The sequence below is a fragment of the Accipiter gentilis genome, chromosome 34 (assembly GCF_929443795.1).
Source record: "Accipiter gentilis chromosome 34, bAccGen1.1, whole genome shotgun sequence".
Lineage (NCBI taxonomy): Eukaryota > Metazoa > Chordata > Aves > Accipitriformes > Accipitridae > Astur > Astur gentilis.
In genome coordinates this window covers 13,933,824-13,953,904 of record NC_064913.1, presented here as the reverse complement: position 1 = coordinate 13,953,904, position 20,081 = coordinate 13,933,824, and the positions used below count along the sequence as shown (strand labels likewise).

The window sequence follows — 20,081 nt, the reverse complement described above, 5'->3', positions numbered from 1 at the left end:
CTATTTCCTTGTTGTGTGGTTGCTATAACCAGGCCTTCATTAAAACTACAGTTTCTTTGTCACTAGCAAAGTTTGCTTATTGTTATTGCACACAAACGTAAAGTTGTCTTAATTTTGTATGTGTATCTTGTCTCTATGGGAAGTAAACCTATAGTTTACTGCAGTAAATAGTAATAGTGAAAGTCTCTGCCATTCTGATTTACTGTTCAGCTGATGAGAATTTTCAGCCTCAAGTCTTGTTATAAAGGTGTACTGAAAACATAAGAGTCCAGGGATATAAAAAATAAAGGCTCACTTCATGGCAACAGTCTGGCAGATTTTTTTTCTGAAGTTTTCACCAGAATGTAAGAGTGCAATAATTGTGTATGGAGAATCTTAAAGGAGATTTTTTAAGTTACTTAATTTAAAAAAAAAACTTCTTTAAAAGCAAAAGTAGTTCAGTTTTCATAATAAAAATAATTTAAGAGCTCGTTTTATTTTCTTCACAGATAGATCTGGTTACCAGGTGTCCTGAAACTGCATTCAAGATGCACGACTTAAATTTCAGTATGATGCTACTTGATTGTTTTGTGCTTTTACAAATCACTAATGAGGCATAGATGACTAGCCCTTTTGAAGACTTGCTCTTGGGTTCCCTTTTATTAAACAGAAATGTAGACTAATTTTAAAGAAAGCCAAGCTATAGATCTAAATTACAAGTGCTGCAAGTGAAAACTGGAAGCTTCTTGGACTGTTGAATTTCAAGCTTAAGAATCCTAGTTATCGAAAGGAAGTAAACTGCAGTGGGAGGATTCTTCTGGTCACTTGTCAGCATACTTGGGTATGTTGAATAGTAGCATACTTGGTGGTAAAACAGATGCAAACTTCCATTAGAATGCAGATAAATTTATTTTAAACAAGATTTTGGGAAAAGGATGCTGTTTCCCAAGGCTGTTGAACTGGGTAATTCAAGAACAGCTCAAGTACTTGACATAGAAACAGTAGTTTGGTGAAAGAATAGCATATCCTAAAGTTTTAAAGAAATAGGCCTTATGTTATTGCAATCAAAATGCTGTCTGTCACTCTTAGAGATGACAGATGACATCAATTGGACTTTGTATCTCAAAGGTTGAAAGACAGTGTACTAGAGCAGGGTTTTCCGAAGGTTAAGGAACAAAGATCCAAGTAGCTAGTGAGGAATAAATAAATAATATATCCAAATTAATTACTAAGATAACATCTGTTGCCTTTAAAGCTTGCTATAACCAGGCCTTTGCATACTAATTTTGAATGTTCATGGTGCTTTAACCTGAATTTTCTGATATGTGTATCTTCATCCCAGCACATAGATTCCAGAAATAAAAAAAAAAACATTATGGAAACCAAGTAACTGAAAGAATGTAATGGGGGAGGGAGGAGGGAATTAGAGGAGCTTGGATGGCTCTTTTGCTGTAGAGAACTAGGGGTCCCACATGTCCTTGAGCAACTCAGTTTTGCCTGTAGCAATAGGACAAGGTGTAATGGTTTTAAACTGAAAGAAGGTAGATTCAGACTAGATAGAAGGATTTTTTTACGATGAGGGTGGTGAAACACTGGCACGGGTTGCCCAGAGAGGTGGTAGATGCCCCATCCCTGAAACCATTCAAGGTCAGGTTGGACAGGGCTTTGAGCAACCTGATCTAGTAGAAGATGTCCCTGCTCGTTGCAGGGAGCATGGACTGGTTGACCTTTAAAGGTCCCTTCCAACCCATTCTACGATTCTCATGGTACTGGACTGGTTTGAGGGTTATCTCATCTGTTGACATTATAATAGCAGTTAGGGCTCTTTTTTTCTCCCCTGGAGTTTTACAGCAAAACTGCTTCAGTACTTCTAAGTGAAAAACTTATTTTCAGTACAGATCTATATCAGACTATGATACTAAATGTTGCTGAAGATTCTTTAGGGAACATTGAGTCTCTGTAGAGTCAGTGATTTAAATTCACCTTTTCATAAAACACTGTCTGTGAGACATATCTTACAGTTTGGCAGATTTATCCAGGTCACTGACAGCAGTAGCAATATCAGCCTCTGCAACATGATTAAGATCCAGAATGGGCATTAGTTTGCTGTGGAAGGGATTGGCCCACTGTTAGCCCTTGGCAGGATGAGACTGCATAAGTGTTGGGCTCTAACAGCAGAAGAATGATAGTGTTTGTACTTCAGAAGAAATTATTTGGAAGACAAACATAAAATTTCACTTCTTTATTCTGCCAGAGAAACAAAAGAGAGCAAATGGGTCTGCCCAGTACTAATATGTATTTGGGAACAGTGCTCTGTACATACTGTGTGATCCTTTTGCTGCTGCTTTACAGCGATTTCATAATAAAATACCCAGTTGTCCTTACTCTGCCTTTAAGCTGTAGCTTGCAGGATCCTAGAGAAATTCCGCTTTGCCATGTGTGTGTGCACCTGCTTTTGTTGACAGTATCGGTGTTGCTTGCCTGGTATTAGTCACAGTTATTTTACCTTTTTTATTCTGTTAAAAAAAAATTCTGGAGACCACTTGTCTTTCAGGTTTTGTTTGCTAATTATTCATGTCTGGTTTAATGTTATTGACTGACACTAATAGTTGTTACTTTCCCAGGTTTCCTGTGTACTAATGCTGCCTTACTGATCTGTCCTTACAGATACCTATTTTTTGACTTTTACTGGTTGCCATTTTTCTCTTCTTCACTGAGTCTAGCTCACATCTTGTCACTGTTTCAGTTCCGTATAACCTTTTTTGTTGTTGTTTCTTAATCTTCCACTGGTCTCTGTCCAAGGTCCAGTAAACTTGCTTGGATACCTTCAGGTAGAGAATTGGTTACACTGGGGGAAGGTAATGTAAAGTTTCAGTAGTGTCCTTTGATGTGCTAGGTTGTTTGCTTAGTCTGGGAGGGAGGTGGCCTCTCAAACTGATTAACCAGTCTCGCCCAAATTATGTATTTGTAATTTAGTTCTGCTTAGTTTCAGAATTTGGGAACCCTTGGACAGCCTCAGTTACCTGGAGGAAGAGCAATATATAAGATTGTGTGTAAAAGACAAGCAGGGGAGAATAACCTGCTCAGGCAAAGAAAAGGAACATCCAGTGATACAGAACTATCTTCAGTCTCCAAATCTGTTAGTCTCCATGTAGGGTTCTTGGTTTTGAGCCAACAGTGACAGTTGTGACAGCTTGATGCATGGCAATTGCCTTATTTTGTATGTTTAAATGAAGCTGTACCTTTTTTTTTTGTTCCTGCCCTCCCCCGCTCCTTGGAAGTACCCTGAAAAATACCTTTTGTGAGACTTGGCAGGACAACTTAATTGGGGAGTGGGATGTTGCTGCAGGAGAAGCAGAGTCAGAAAAAGAAGAATCCGCATGTGGCTGTTGTGCGGTGGGAATCATAATGGCCTGAACCTATTGCAGAGGATAAAGGCACTTGTGCTGAATGCTTTTACTTTATTTCAGATCCATTGGTTCTTGTTTTCCTGTGTCATCTTGCCTTAACAGCATTTGCTGTTGTCCTTTATTTTGTTCACAGATTGCATTTATTTCAGATCTCTGTTTTTGAATAGCTAGGCTAAACAAGCTTAAGGCAAAACTCCACAGTTTTTCAGGCTTCTTTTCTGGTACACAACAGTTACATTACACTGCTCCCAGTGAGGACAGTCTTACCTTGGATTTGATGTGCACTAGTGATCAGTGTTATACTGACGTGGAGGTATTAAATTGGCTTAAGCAAGGTCTTGCTTTCTTCTCTGCTTTGTAGGGCATGTTGCCACCACCTTTTTGTAGCCAACATAACTATTTGTAAAGCCACTTGGCAAACATATGTCAAAACTATTCTTTCTTTCCCAGGTTGTCAGCTAGGTAATAATTTGCTTTAGGAATAGTGTCTTTCTTATGTGTTTAGTATCCTTGGCAATGGATACTGAAATGATCCATGTGTGCATATCCAGTTGACCATTAAATGGCAGCATGAACACTTCGGATGGATGTAGCAACATTTGTCTGAACGTTGTAACAGAACAAATTGGTCCCATGCTGGGACGTCTTGACTGCTGTGTAAAAATTAATACAGCAGAAAAAATGGTAATTGACTCATTGTTCAGAGGTTTTCTGTTAGTGAGGAATCTCTGAAGTTGTACCCAGTTACAGGATTGAAGAAGGGAAGAAAAGACAATAATTTGTGAGTTTTTAAAAAATACCAAATCAGAGTAATTTATGTTTAGGTGAAAGACGTTCATTAATTCAAACAAGTTTTTGAACCATAGTTCAAAGATTCTTCATTTCAAGAACAAGTTTGTTTACTGCCCCTTTGGAATTGTCTTTAAAAAATCTCAGTAGGAGTATTACAAGTACTGAGCCTGACTCTGAGAAACTTGTTTAGGCTGTTGTTTCAGTCAGTAGTTACGTTTTTAGTTGTAACCAAGGTATTCCATCTCTCTATTGTTTCAGAAATAGTAATAGTACCACAGCTTATTATTGTCAGAAATCTCTAGAAAAAATACAGAATACAGAGGACACTGTTAAATCTTATGCATTAAGTAAGTCTCCAGAGAGTCTGTTTTATCATAGCAGTTTTTTCTTAATGTCTTGTTTTGTGTCTCAATATAATGCCTTTAGTGCATCAGATCTTAAATGTGCCTTGGTATTCATAGGAAAAATATGCATGTATGTTGTCAGTACTGTAGATCGTGATCTAGACCATGCTGCTTACGGTGGCTTTTATTTGCCAATTGAAAATTCTCCCTGTGTTGCTATGTTGTGCTTGCTTCCAAAAAAACCCAACAAAACAAAACCCTCAATTACTGTGAAACAGCTTTGTTTCTCTTGCCTTTTTTTTTGTCTTCTGCACGCACATAGAAGTGTAAGAGGAATGCATCCAAAGCTGTCTGTTTTTAAACCGTTCCTGAGTCTTTGATATTACACATATGCACAGACATGTATGCATACAATAATTATGGAAAGGTTTGGTTTTACTTTTGCCTTATAGGTTTTAACGTAAGACCTTTCCATCTGAGTTGTTTGGCGGGGGTTTTTGTGTTCACACTATACAGAATGTGTATTGAGGTTCAACAAGTAATGAACCCAAAAATTTGACACGTGGAGGAAAAGTTCTGAGCTGTAAATGTACAGCAGTTGTACCAATTAACCATAGAAAATTAATTTTTTATGATGGTCTTCATTTTGTCTTCAGTTTCAATAATTACAAAGCTTTTTTTCTTGGGATGAACTCTGTTACAGTTCTCACTTGGTGGTTAATTTCCAGGCAGGCCATGATAAGGTTCTTCAACAGCTTCCTCAGTATAATTAATTTCTGTTTTAAGAGAAAAAGGCCAAAACCTTTTTTTATTTTGTTTAGAAACTTGTACCACTGGTCTTTGTTTATTCAAATCAGGAGTGTCTTTAGTTTTTATCTTAGCTTATATTGCTATGGTGTATTTATTGTGTCTCTTAGTGCTTGATTCAAGAATATTGAAATTAGTTAAAACCTTTTCATTGCCTCAGATCTTGGGCTGTAAATGTAACTTTTGTGAGCACAACAAGAAGCAAAGGTTGAAGACTCTGGTCATGGAAGTTCAGATGCTTACAGGACAGTTGACGCTAGGCTGAGAGCTACTGGAGGGTGAGAGAAGGTTCTTCAGTATGAGATCTTTGATTTGGTGCCTGAATCGGGGGGGGGAGCAAGCCTTTTAGTTTTTGAAAATCCATACCTTTTATTGAGAGAATTGCTCAGGCTTTCAAAAGATTGCAGATGCTTTTCAGTCTTAGAACTAATGTTGTTTTCTTGAGCCTAGAAGAGGTTTTCCACTCAGTTTTCTTCCAAAGACTGGCTCGTTTGCAAGAATGAGGAAGATGGTCCCAGAAGTGGTGACTTTAACGTTGTAAATCTGTCACTAAAATAATCTTGGTATTAGGGAGCAGCAAGCTTGGGTATTTTTATAAGTTTTTTTTTTTTCCTTCTGAAAACTATCTTAAGGCTTTATGCTTATTAATCAAAGCTAGTAAAATTACAGACATTGGGTTTGGTTTCCAGTGCTTATCGTATCTTTTGAGATGGAAAGTTCTGTGGCTCATTGGAAGTATATATGCTGCATTAATGTAACCTTCTGTTTTTTGCCTTCCCCTTCAAGAGAAAAAAAGACTTTCAGTTTATAGATCTGACAGCAAATGCAAGAAGCTTTGCTACTTAGCTCATTTGCTTTGTTGGCTTAAATGTCAGCCAATTTAACCAGACTCACACTGTGTTTTTTCACTTGGCTGTTGAGAGAACAAAACCTTTGATAATTAAGGTGGATCTATTAATCAGTACAATCTATCTAATTTAGGGAGATGTATCAAATAGGTCTATGATTCTATCTATCAAATAGAATGTCTCTATTGACGTTGCTATTTGATATTGCTTATATCTATATGGGGGAGAATACGTGTGTACATTTTAAAGAATGTAAACTTGCTGTCATTACGTGAGTGAAACTTGAGTCCAAGAGAAAGAAGATAAGCACAGGGTATGAAAAAAGGACTGCAAGATCTGACTGTTTTGGCAGATTAGGGATTTTTCTTTCTTTTAAATTCTGTACCAGTAGTATAGTTAAATATGCCTGTAGTAATGTTCAACATATTTTTCAAGTTAAAGGATTATTTTTTTTAAAAAAACAACTTTCTTTTGATTTCTGTCCTTCATTACTTTTTAAAGGCAAAGGGATGGGGGAGGGAGGTGAAGATAAGGAAAAGTATTAACAATCTCAATTAAATTAGGACAGGCTAATTTCCATATATTTGTTCACAGAGATTCTTCCAGTTGATGATCTAGATCAGGAGCTGAATATAGATGCTCTTACTCACTTTGGGAGGAGCCTCTTTGCCTATATTAACTAGGAAAACTAGCCTCAGATAAGAAGTTAACCTTCGTGAATACCTTTCTACCTCCAGTTTTCAGTAATTGTTTGGCTGTGATTCTATAAATATGTAAAAAGGGGCTTTGCCTCAAAAGTTTAATTCTGTATTGAATATTGTTTTATTCATAAGGAAAAGGCTGTGAGGGTCCTTTTGCCCTTTTTTCACTGGGAGGTCCAACTAGGCTGTGATATTTGACTTCACAATTATTTTTCTTTCATCAGTAACAAAGGTCTTGTTTGTCAGATGTCACATCTGTACAATGTTAGTTCTTTGACCTAATGCAGCATAAAAGGTAATGAATTTTTTAGTAGCTCTGTTCCTGACAAGAGAGTCTAGTTGGCCAGAGTCATGTTGTTTCTGAAGACCTGAGTGTGGAAAAATGCAGTAGAAATTTTTTTTCACCAGTGTGAACAAATGTGAGTTCAGACAAATACGAAGAACAGATGTAATGAGTAAGATGCCATATTTGTAATCCATTCTTGTCAAGTAGAATTGTGATTGTATGGAAGTGCATCTGTATTAGATGATAACTTTATGAGTATTCAAACTGGTGATATATAATCATAGATAAATTATCCATATATTTCTCATTATTGTAATTAATAGTTTGCTCTGTATTTGATGTGCAACATGCTTATGTGATCAATAGCTTTTTTTTTGCTTAATTTGGGTAGATTGAAAACAGTTTAATAAATATAAACACCATGGAAAGCTGGTTTTCTTTTTAGATTAAGGGTACAATATCCTTCACAGGTGTTTCCTGTTTCTGTTTTTAATTAATATTTTTTGCAGTACTCTAAGGTTTCCAGACTTCTCTTTCTGACATAAGCTTGGATTATCACCTTCAGAAATACTTACTCTTAAGTTAGATGTATCTAAAATTATTAATGTAGCCAGACAAATGAATGATGCATAGTTTATTATGTGCTTGAAAATATTTAACAGACCTGTAACTGGTGTAATTAAAATGCTAGTGAAAGGTTAAGTTATTATCTGTTCAGATTTGAATGATACAGTGAATGACACCATGGATTTTGAGAATCAAACAACTATAATGCTGAGGACCATATGAGAGAGAATGTAATGATTCTTGTTTCTAATTTTGGGGACTGTTTTTACTCTTCAGTCGGTAATAGCTTACTTGATTTTCCGTCTTGGATCATAAAAACTGTAAGTCACTTGACAGAATCTTCAGATCCCTTCAAAGCTCTGCCACTGTACACCTTTTTGCATTTGTAACTATCTTTAAGCAGTTTGGTCCACTGCTGGGTAAATGTACCCATTTGGTTGTAGCGATTTTATGAAACCAGGTTGAGTGTCCCACGTGTTTTTGCACCTCGTCCTGTCCTAGGAGTTCATATGGAGTGCTGTTATCTGCTTGCTTCCATGTCTTACGCCTGTGGCTTTAGTTTGTTTAACCCATCCTTAAGGGCCATGCTGTGTCCACGCTGTTGCTCAAGTGCTGCTGTTACGTAGGGTTTTGGTTCCTGTCCTTTGCTCCTGCTTTAGCAGTCGTCTTCAGATAATGAGTTTTTCAGAACAAGAACTGCCCATAGATGTTTGGAAAACACCTATGACACTGTAAAGCAGCTTGTAAAAACAGTCAAATAGCAACTTCAGTGTGTATCTAAGTGGAAAAGTAATTGTAAAATGCTTAATCCCTATGTAGGTGCATCTTAATGCAATATAACATCTGGAAACGGAAGAGTCAGCACATGGTCTGATCCAAAGCTTATTGAAGTTGAAGGACAGGTTCCCATTGACTTCACAGGGCTTTGAATCAGCAAAGTCTTAGAGAGCTTTTGCTATTTGTGACCCTCCTGAAATAAACTGACTAAAATTTAAGCTGTTAAATAACTTCTGAAAATTTTAGCTGAATTTGTTTGAACTTGCAATGATTAAGCATACAACATATGCTAATTGTGTGTAAAGATCTTATGCATTACTTTTTTCACTTTAAAGGTACCAGGGGTCTGGGACCTTGAAGGGAATGGTGGGTTTTTGGAGAATTTTAGCTCTCAGCATTACAAGGCCTCTGATTTTTGGTGAAGAGATGAGTGCGGAATCTAGTTGAGTTATTACTTTGGAATCAAAATGCTTTAATCTCTGTGCTGTATATCTAGGGTGTTGTGGACATCTGTGTTTGCTAAATGAGAAGTGGTCTACTACAAGCGTTGTGGGAAGGATTGGTCTGATATAAAGGAAGGAAGCCAGAACCCACCTGTTATAATCTGATTTTACCTGGATGATTTAAAAACTGTGGAGTTTGTTTTCAGAACGGTGTTACAGAGATCACTTTTAAATGACATTGAAAGCAAAGCGGGAGTTTAAGACTACTGAAACAAACCGAGTTAATGACAACAAATGTTGGAAAAGACTTCTACAGGTTTTAAGGAGAAAAATGTGTATGAAAGGTAAATTTTAGCACAGTTTTCAAGGATTACCTGGTGTTGCTTTTAAAGACAAAAATACCAACTTTCCAGGGTTAGGGCTGGAGATGGTTTGTAAGAAGCAGCAGTTCTGTTAATACGTTGTTGCTTCCTTCATTTCATATCAATATAAGGATTGAACAAGTATGTTTCTGCCAGCTTTTCTGGGTTGTATCAGATAGTTCCGTATCAGATTGCTTGTCCTCATTCTGTCTGCAGAAGACTAGAATTCGCATTAGTTGCATTCAAGTGTATGCATCTATCTGCCGTGACATCTAAAATATTTGATCTGGGTACAGCTTATTCAGAGTAGATAAATTTACAAATTAGAATAGTCAAGCCCTGGGCTCTAGTCTAAAGCTCAAAAATAAAAATGACAATGCAGGCTCCTCGCAAAATTGGTAAGAACTTGGGGGAACATCAGAAGTCTTATTCCATCTAATCATAGCCACTAGATGTATATTACTAATTAAGTAACACCATTTTGGATTTAAATTAGATTTACTGTTAAATGGAGAAAATAAGTATGTATCTATTACAAATTGGTGAAAATGAGTATCAGATAATTTCCCTTTAATTTTGTTAAACTGAATTCAAATTGAGTTTTCTGTGAAATTGCTGTCATTTTAGAGAACCAATGCTAGCTTTGGCTTGTATAGATCATATTTTCAAAGCTCTCTTCACTGAGACCTTACCTCAAACTACCAAGATTTAGCAGGCTCTGCAACTTTGGCCAGAAGTGTGAATAAAGAAGTCGGGAAGAGAATGCTTGTGCTTTAAGGGAGGAAAATTTGGTTTCATATCAGTGAGCATCTTTTCCTTTAAAAAGACTAAATTACATTTCAGTCAAAGGAAGCATTCACTTACACATGGATTCCCACTCCTGATTCCTTTTTACTGTTAAATTCTTTCAAAATCAAGCCCTAACTTAATACAGTATCTTAGTAAAAATGGTGCTTCAGCACTCCATGAAACCATTCTTTAACAGGAGAAATTTTGTAACTGTAGTTAGCAAAATGCTTGCTTTTATATTAGTTTGAGATTAGAATGTCTCTTGGATTTTCTAATCCATGTGTCTGTTAATTTATATGTAATGTTCTTCAGCAGCAGATTATTTTTTTTTAATTGAAAAATTGTGTAGGCTTAAATATTTGCAAGATCAAAAGCCAGGAATAGCCTGTTTCCATATAAAGGCATCTGTTTTTTTCAGTTACTGCCCAAGTGGAAAATTGGAAAGAAATTGTTGTGCTGTCAGGTAGCATTAGGGCATTACATAGCTAAAAATTGCACATATCCTTTTTGAGAATAATACACATAGGAAGATGCAGGTTTCATTGAACACTATAGGAGAATTGAGTAAAACCACATATAAAGGATGTGTCCTTCCATTTTTATTTTTTTTTTTAAACTAGGTCTTTAGGAGAAACATAGGTCATTGTTTTGGAAAAGTTAAAATAAATGCAGAAATAAAGCAGTTTCAAGTAAGGTCTTTAAAGCAGGTCCTGAACAGGAAGAGTAAGTGTTCCCCTTGGAATGTTCTCTGAATGCAGTTTCTTAACAATAAGAATATCCTGCTTTTGAGAGAGAGCGAGCAAAATTATTCATACTAAGGTGTGGCTTTATTGCACATACAACAAAGCGTTACAAGGGCAGTTTTGAAACTGCTACATTAACTGTATCTCCAGCAGATATATTTTTATTTCCTACATATCTGTACCCAGTGCCTGACAATTTCTGCCTATAGTAGCTGTGGTTGTCTAAGATGTTACCTTGTTTTGTAATCTACCTCTTTCCCCTTGGATGCAGTGATTGCACTGTTCATCTCAGACTTTGGGACTCAAATTCCAAAAGTCATCTTTTATCCATCCTTATGTGTTACTTACTGTCCTGGGCAATCTAGTCTTGTGACAGTTTAGTATATGTATGCATTCTCCTACCACCAAGAAACACTTCCAACTTGTTCCATGGATTTGTTCTCCTTTTTATTATGTAGCATGTAAAGAGTAAGCTATGCAGTTGAAATGTGTATACTTGAAGGGCGGATGTCAACATAAAACTAACCATATTCACAGTCTGTTATGATGTAGATCTTTAGCATACTACTTCTTGAATTTCTCTGTTTAAAGGAGAACATTGAGGAAAAATTTTTTTAGAATTTTGTATGTGAATTAGGTGTTTTGGAGTGCAAAGAGGCTGATGCAGGAAAAAAAGCGTATGAGCACCTCGGACTAAAAAGTATGCTGTGCTTGTGTTTGATACTGCTTATGTGATTCTTGGAGGCTGTGAGCAGATGAACAAGATCTTGTGAAATAACTTCTAGGGTGAATTGTCCATACGGAGTAACGAAGGACAGAATTGTGCTTCTTGTCATGTAAGGGCAAACATATGGCACACTGCAAAGTTCACTTAACTTAGGCTTGTGGCAACATGTTTGTCAGGGTGGACCTTTGTTATTATTGCTTGTTTGCTTCCCTCTTTCCATGGCGAAAGTACCTCCTGCTTTGTTCCCAGTTTAGTCTTACTGCCTGACTGTAGAGAAACGTCCATTCTAGCCATCGTTATCAGGCCCAGGCTATCTATTTCCCTAGGTGGGATCGGGTTTGAGAATTGCTTTTGTGCTTAAGGCTTTTAGTGTTGTTCCCTTCCTCCTTTTGTGAAAAGGGCAAAATATAGAGAAGTTCAGTAACTTCTCATCCGTAAACAAACGGGCTGAAAGAGAGAGAAGGTTCCAGCCGCTGCCTCCTCCTCAGTGGGTTTGGTGAAAGAAGCTGCGGAGGAGGCAACAGAGCGCATATCATCAAGTTTTCAGATGATTGTTTGTTTTATTACTGGATTGTAAAATCAGTGATCAAATCAGCTGCTTTGTTTTGTTTTTTTTAAAAAACGAAGATCCTCATTTTCCCTAACAGAAATAAAAAATGCAGAAATGTATGGGCACCTACCTCTCAAGACATTCTTTTTCAGTCCAGTAGAGGAATCTTGCTTTAAGGATATTGTTCTAAGGATAACTTGCATATTGACTAAATTTTCTGTTAGCCTTGCAGCATTTTAATGTGAGGTAATTAAATTTTGTTTTCTGATGAACTAATTTTTTCTCACTTTTTGCTTTTTAATTATTTTTTTTTTCAGGCTTCCTTAAGCCAGACTTAATATCGATAGAATGAAAAAGTTTAAGAGGAGACTTTCCTTAACCTTGCGTGGAAGCCAGACCATTGATGAATCACTGTCTGAGCTAGCAGAACAAATGACAATTGAAGAAAATAGCAGCAAAGATAACGGTAAGCGTACCTTTCACTTTCCAGAAAATTTAGGAATTTTGTCAGGTTGGTTTTTATTTCAGTTTTCACAATTGCATGGACTTCCTCACTAACCTTTTCTTTTGGTTTAACTTTACATTTGACGACCCCTAGTTCTTTTAACAGGTTGATATGTTCTTACATATTGGTTTGGTTTGCTTTGATATTGAACTGTTACACAGCTAATTATCCAAAGCTACCTGAGTTGATATTTTAATGTGGTGTGCATTAAGGATCATAGATGCTCTTTCAGTAAATAAACCCATTGTTGTATGAATTTAGTGGGTCTCACATCAACTTCATATGGCTTCAAATCTAGTTTTTTCTCAAAATCATTATTCAGTAATATGATTGATAGTAATTGCTTAAATATTATAAATAAAACTGTTTACCTTATCATTGGTGATGCAGTGCACTAGTCTGAGAATTCTGTCACCTCTTCATGTCTCTGAATAGTACTTCTCTTCAGCAATGTGAAGGCGACTAGAAACACTCAGGGTAACCAGCTTCCCTGTATATTCTTACACGAGTCTTTGGCTGATCCCATAAACATACTGGCTGCTGTAAAGTCCACATTTATGATGATACCGCTTTTGAATGCAATTTGCAGTAATAATGACTGGAAGAGATTTTGTTGCTTTGCTCTGTTTCCTGGGCTGCAGCATTTAAGTCATATTTCATCTTCTATGCTGATTAGTGTTATTTCTTGCTCTGCTGTCATCTAAGATTTTTCTCAAGTATCAAGTGATCTGAATCTCCCCACCCCACCCCCCTTCACGCCAATAAATTATTCTGAATTTTCCCGCTGAAAACTGACAGGGAGGGCTGGGAAACTTGAGCAGAAGTAGATGTAGTGGAATTTGCCCTGCAGACTTCTAAAACCCCGTCCAAGATCTGTTGCATACCAAGCTTTTGAAAGTTGAATTTACCTTTGGCAAAACAAAGCTATTCATGTTTTTCATTTTTACCCTTAATCCCTTGTATATTCATTGCTATTGTCCTGTCTTCATCATGGGCCATGCCCAGTAGTTTGGAAGATGATGTTTATTACAACTTCTTATGCGTTGACACAACAGGTCTACTCTGAAACAAGATTTGTAGTATTTTTGCACTGTACTTTCTGACACACTGAGCAGTTGTCCCACATGGTTTCACTTGTATTAGCCTTTGTTACTGATGTATATTTTGTTCAGACCTGTATATACTTGACAGATTGATTTCATTATGTAAGTAAGTGCTGAGAATATTACTTTTACGCTGGGAAACGAGCATGAAAAATTGTCACCAGCATCAGTGAATGTAGTGAACTGGGTTGCTGAATTGATTCAGTTGAAAGCTGGATCCAGGAAGAATAAAAAGATTTTACTCTAAACTGGACCATGTTGTGGGTGCCACTTCAAGGGACAGAGGACACAATAACTTGTTTCTAGAAGCATGAGCTTATGCCATCTTAAACCGTGTATGAATCTATTTGCAGTTTGTAATATTTATCTTGAGAATTAATCTCAAACAGCAATACTTAGATGTCTTCTGCATGTTTGTCACCAAACTTGGACAAACATAACTTCTCAGTAGATATTTAAAGTGATAAAAATACAATTCAAGAAAATGTTTCTAATTACAAATTCATTATTTAGCCTTTAGTGCTCCTTTTATTTTGCTTTCCACGTTATTTCATTGGCCAAAAGGAAGCTTATATGCTAATATTGTGTGATACAATACATGCTATGCTTACAACTGCAAAATGTCGTTAATGCCTTAGTAGAGTATCTTTGGATACACTGAAGTGTTGTTGATCCTCTTGAAGGGAGGAAGAATAATAAATATAAATTGTACTTTTGCTATGCATAATCTTTAACTCATCATCTTATGTAATTTTAAAAAGTTTTACTGACATTTGCTTCCTTTTTTCTCTTAGTTCTAGAATGCAGATATTAGTCCTACCTTTGATCTTGCAGAGATGAACAGGTTACTACTTTGTGGATTTTTGTTTTCCTTTGTTTTTCTTTTCCTTTCCAACCCTACTTTTCTTAGAAAGTAGAATTGGAAAATGCTTGCTACACCAGCTAGTCCTGCTTTTCTAAACGAAGCTCTAACTTTCCCACAGATAATGATATTTTGGAAGGAGTATTTTTCAGACAGACCGTAGGAATTGGGGTTTGGGCAACAACAATTGCTGGAAAAAGCAGTCAGGAAACACGATCTCTATTTTGGTGAAAGACAATTTGGTAGAGAACATAGCCTGGAAAAAAATCCTTCCATAGACATTATTTTAAAAAATTTCTTACAGACAAGTGCTTAAATGAGAGAGGTTTGCCTCGGCATCTTACAAAATCAGAGGCTAAGAAGCCTGTACTAACTGTAAATATCCACCTGGGACACATGAGAGGGTGTAGTCTCTTGAAGAATAGAAAGTGATAGTTGCATTAAGGTCTTGAAAGTGCATCTTTTACTGCGATGGTGCTGATCTCGGAAGGCAGGAGTAACCATCTCCCTAGTTTTGCTTTTAAGAAGAATAACCAGCTCCTTTACCCTGTGGAACAGAGAAGCACAGATGTGCCCAGTTTGTAGGCTTTGGATCTGTTCTTAAAGGAACTTAAAAAGCACAGTCTAGTAAATCAAAGGCAAGCCAGTATCTTGATCTACAGAGAATCAAAGTCAGGGATACAGTCAGTCTTCAGAAAGTGGTTTTTAGGTGATTTATTTTCAACCATTATTACATCATGAACTTGAGAAAGGAGAGTCGAAGGGCATTGCAACTGTTCTTCTCACACCAGAAGGCAAGGATAGACCCTGAACACTGAAGGCCTTTACAGCAGAATTTTCTTCCGTTGTTGTTGTCCAACTGTGTTTTGTTTTATTTTTTTCTTCCTGACAAATCACCCGTCTTGTCTCCTGTCATTCCATTCTGACGGCTGGGTTCACTGAAGGATATAATTTTATACACGCTGGCTTTTTTACTTTTTGGAAGATGACTGTATTACTGGGCTGGAGAGGTTGTAGGGGCTACATCTGTAGAAAACCACATCTGTGCTGACCTAGGATCCATGCTCATCTCTACCTGATTTTCACAGACATGTCCTGTAAAATCTTTATAATAAAGTTCCAGTTCAGCACTGTGATTCCAGATGTACATCACATGTACATAGTACCAGGAACCTTTCCTCATGGTTACCCTTCTGCAATAACCTGTCTTATTCAGCCCCCACCAAATGTTTCCTCTCCCAGAACAGTTGCCTCTGATTTCAAATAACCACTGCTCCTCTCCAGAGACCCACCTCGTCGCTAGCTCCAGCTTTGAGTGGGTTATTTGAAGATTTAAAGAACAGTATTCCTAATGCAGAACAAATTGTCCTGTTTGTAGTTCACAGACTTAAAAATAGATATATAACTTTTGATTTCTTTGCAGTGCATTGATACCACTGAATCAGCTAACCTTTTGTATGCAATCTCATTTCATATACAGCCTCCTTTATTGCGTGATGTCGGTACAATCTCAGTATGCAGCACTCATCCATCAGCAGCAAAATGGGATTAGCAGGGATCAACCCATATTGTTCGATGCAGTAGCACAGAGCTATTGCACTGAATATAGAATAACAGACAGTTTTGGTTTAGGTTTTTTTGGAACACCATCAAATTATTTAGTGACCAGAAACCTATATGTAATTAAATCTGCCTTAAAAATTATGTTCGTCATAATTGGCTTCTGGGTGAGGAAGCATCGCCAAACATAACGCCAGATGCATAAACCATAAAAATAGAGGGACCAGTGAAATGCCTAATATAAATCTGAAGCCTTATGAACTGTGGACTGTATGAAGTATACTTTGGGCTATTCTTTTATCTAAGTACAGAAGCTTTTCATGGTCTCTAATGTTTCAACATAGGAAACCAATTAGTTGGATTTGTTGTTTCTTTTTCATTCTGTCTTGCTTCAAGCACACTAACAACGTGCCAGCTCGCTTTTTTAATTCTAGGTTCTATCTTAATATATGTATTCAGATTAATATTAAAAACACTAAATGGTAATTTCTAGCAGTTGACAACTAAATTTGCTCCTGAAATTTTTCCTTGCCATTGACATACTAATGAAATTTGGCTAGAAGTAACATCCAAATCATGCATATTTAAAGCCCAATTAACTGTAAAATTTATGCAAATACTTGAAATATGTATGAATATGCTCTCTAATGAAAGCGAAAAATGTGGCCTTATTGTCTAATATTATGACATTATCACAAACCCCAAGCATGCTTTTACGAATAATTTCAAAATATCTTCAAAAATATGTCCACAGCTCTTGCATTAATATATTAAGTAACTTGGAAAGCCATTCTATGTTGCCAGTTTTTATTTTTATATATAGATATGTGCACACATACATACTAAACCAAAACAAGTGAGGTTCTCATAGAAATGGCATCATGAATTTCTAGAATAATATTTATCTTCATTTGGTCTGTTTTAGCTCAGCGATGTGATCGTAGGATCCAGTCTCTCAAACACTTGCATAATTTTTTTGTAATTTTACAGGTGTGAGTAATAATGGAAGGATCAGCTACAGTAAAGTGCGTAAGTGTTTTTTAGGTTTAAGGCCTTAATGACTAGTTAATACTCTGATAAGAAGAATGAATGTTTATAAAAATCGACACATTGCAATACTGTCTCAGAACATCCAAATGTCTTTGTAGTTGTAGTCATTTCATATCATCTTCAGTACAGCTGAGAAACTCCCATTCCATCTGCTATGTGTGATTCCTTGAGTATGGAAGGAAAACAGTGTGTTGCAACATATTTTCAAGACAATGTTCTTGAATTGAAAATATGAGCACAGAAATACTTACTGGTAATAAATCAATAAAACTTCTCTGTTGATTTTGAAGGAAACTATCAATATAAAAATGGGGGGGGGGGGGGGGGGGGGAATAGAATGCCCAGAAGTGCTAGAGCTCATTCTGCAGCTGCAGATTAATGCAAATAACTGGCAGTTTTCACAGTTAAATATTGAACCTTGTACTGTCCCTTACCACCGTACTGACGATGTTTTTATTATAGTCTGTATGTACACTTCTGTGCTGTGGCATACATCAATTTTTGTTACTACTGTTCAGTATAGTTTCTCCATCCCCCATACACTGCACGACATAGTGTTCTTTCTTCCCTTCTGTTTTAATTTGCTTCTTCCCACAGAACCTGGAGGCTCTATTCATGTGTGGAAGTGCTTATAAAGTGAAATGAGCATAAAAATTCAGTGTCTGAAAGCATGCTGCAGAGACCCGTAGTCTCTCATAAGTCCGCTCTTAAGTGTTTTCCTTCTCAAGCAGAACGCAGGTTTAGCAGGAGAACATGATGCTTAGATGCAGAAGTGGACTCTCTAAATACACCAAATTTCTGCTAGCATAGACTTACTGATGGATATGTAGAGATTTCTTCTCAAACGGCATGCAGATGGACTTGTTAAGTACAGAAAAGTAAAATACACGTAACTGGCCAACACACAGTTATTTCTGAAAGTAGGGCAAAAAGGAGCCATATCCTCTGTTTCCTGATTTGGTTGGCAGTGTTGTTTCACAGATGTTTGCGTTGGGAGCTACAGGGTAGTTGTGTGTGGGGCCGCAAGGATGGAGGCCAGGGATACTTGTATCTTGGCTACGACACTGACTCACATTGATGTAAATTGTACCTGAAAGAGCGTACTGAAGGATTTAGTGTAGTGTGATGCCTTCTGCAGTTATGCTTTTTAAAGGGAAGATTAGTAACTGGTGATGGTGTGTCTTGCATATATGATTGGAGGTATGGGACTGCCATGCTTATGTTCCAATACGTGTTCTGATGACCAAAAGTACTATCTTGAGAATTATCTTTTATCAGTATGAAATACATAAATCTCAAAGGCAGGTTTTTGGCTTTGAATATATTTAATTTAATTGTGATCTTCTTTGTCTTCATACCTAGACTGAAGGCAAAACCTCGTGGTATGTGAAGTCAACTTTGAAATGCCTTTTTGTAGTGTTTTTTACATGTCGTGATCTCATTTTTTGCCTTGTGTATTATCTCTTGGTTTTGTAGTTTAAGCAGACTCTTTGGAAAAATTCCTGTCCTTTTTGCCCCAAATTAAAAAAAAGAAACAAAAAAACTTGACAGGACATTGCAGTGCCATTTTAATCATTGAGATACTTCATTTCTGGGATAAACTTGAAGACTGTGTTTCTTTAGGTTTCTGTCAGCATATTTCTTCAAAGGTGCTACCGATATTTTTTGCCCTATGTCTTCCAAGTGAAGAATGTTTGGTCTGGACATGACTGCTGTACTCAAATGGATTAATTTTGAGCAATGGGAGGAATCCCTTGAGGTTCTGCGAAGCTTTTAATATTATAATAGTCAATAGTATGAAGGTTTCATCTTATTATTTAATGAATGAATACAGTTTTAAGTGGTATTAAGTGGTTGCTCTGTTTTTACAATGACTTAATGTTTTCCTGTGTATCACATAATGGAGTCCAAGGAAGCAACCCCATAAAATAGTGTATAAATATGCAGTATTTTATACAGTGCTCCTCATGCAGCTCCCTGAGAGTACAGATATAGCAAACATATAGCTGCCTTGGGTTATTCTTCTGTGAGAGCTATCACCTGCAATCAACTAATTTTTCTGAGTGGGTCTGACAACCTTACAGCAGTGTAATAAATACTGTACGGTGCAGCATACCAACTCGTAAGATGTCAGAAATTCACATGCTTACATTCTACAATTTCTGAAGAAATAAAGGGCTTCTTGACAGCAGCTTCTTCAGGAAAGCAGTTTGTTCAAACTATTTTGTATTGCAAGTCCAAAAAAACCCAGCCTTTATTGCCAATAGACATGTAAAAATTGTGTAATCATTAATAGAGCATACATTCAGATTAGTTAAATGAATTTGTAGTAGATGATGCCAAAATATGATTAAGCTATATGACAGTAGCATTTGAGACAGTCGATACTAATAATTTTGAAAGGTTGTTATTATGCATTGCAAGCTTCATGAATACAAGGCAGTTTAGGGAATGAATATTTAGTTTCACATATGTGGAGTTCTGACACTTGCCCATTCTCTATCAAAATGGAAAAGAAAAAAACAACCAACCAACGTTGGAATTTTTCTGGAGCAAGGGTGAGGTCAAGGTGGGTGGAAAAGAAACTGCGTAGAGTCCTGCCCTATAAAAAAGGGTAGCTGATTGTCAGGACATTTAGTGAGATTTTGTTCCAGTTGAGCTGGTCCAAAGTCAAGCTGCAGCTAGAAGTGGCAAGTGAGGTTCTGCCTCCACCCTTCTGTCAGCACCCGTGCTCTGCATGCCCAGTGATGATCTAGTTCAAAAACCTAAATCAAAATTACACTTCTTTTTTGGTGGGGGAGGACCTTGAGCCACCTTTTTGGTAGCAGCAGTGAATTGTGGCAGGCTTGCTGTCACACAAAAGTTCATCTGTACTT

At 36.9% G+C, this 20,081-nt stretch overlaps 1 protein-coding gene across 4 annotated transcripts in view; it reads left to right on the top strand.

Annotated features, from left to right (window-relative positions):
* Positions 1-20,081, top strand: part of CDK17 (cyclin dependent kinase 17) — a 93,185-nt gene that overhangs the window by 26,618 nt on the left and 46,486 nt on the right. For 3 of the 4 annotated variants that reach the window (XM_049792175.1, XM_049792176.1, XM_049792177.1), the window contains exons 2-3: positions 12,443-12,591; positions 17,146-17,184. In XM_049792175.1, the coding sequence (XP_049648132.1) occupies positions 12,474-12,591; positions 17,146-17,184 (157 nt within the window). In that variant the 5' untranslated portion in view covers positions 12,443-12,473. The remainder of the gene's footprint in view (positions 1-12,442; positions 12,592-17,145; positions 17,185-20,081) is intronic. The other variant, XM_049792178.1, reaches the window with a different exon arrangement.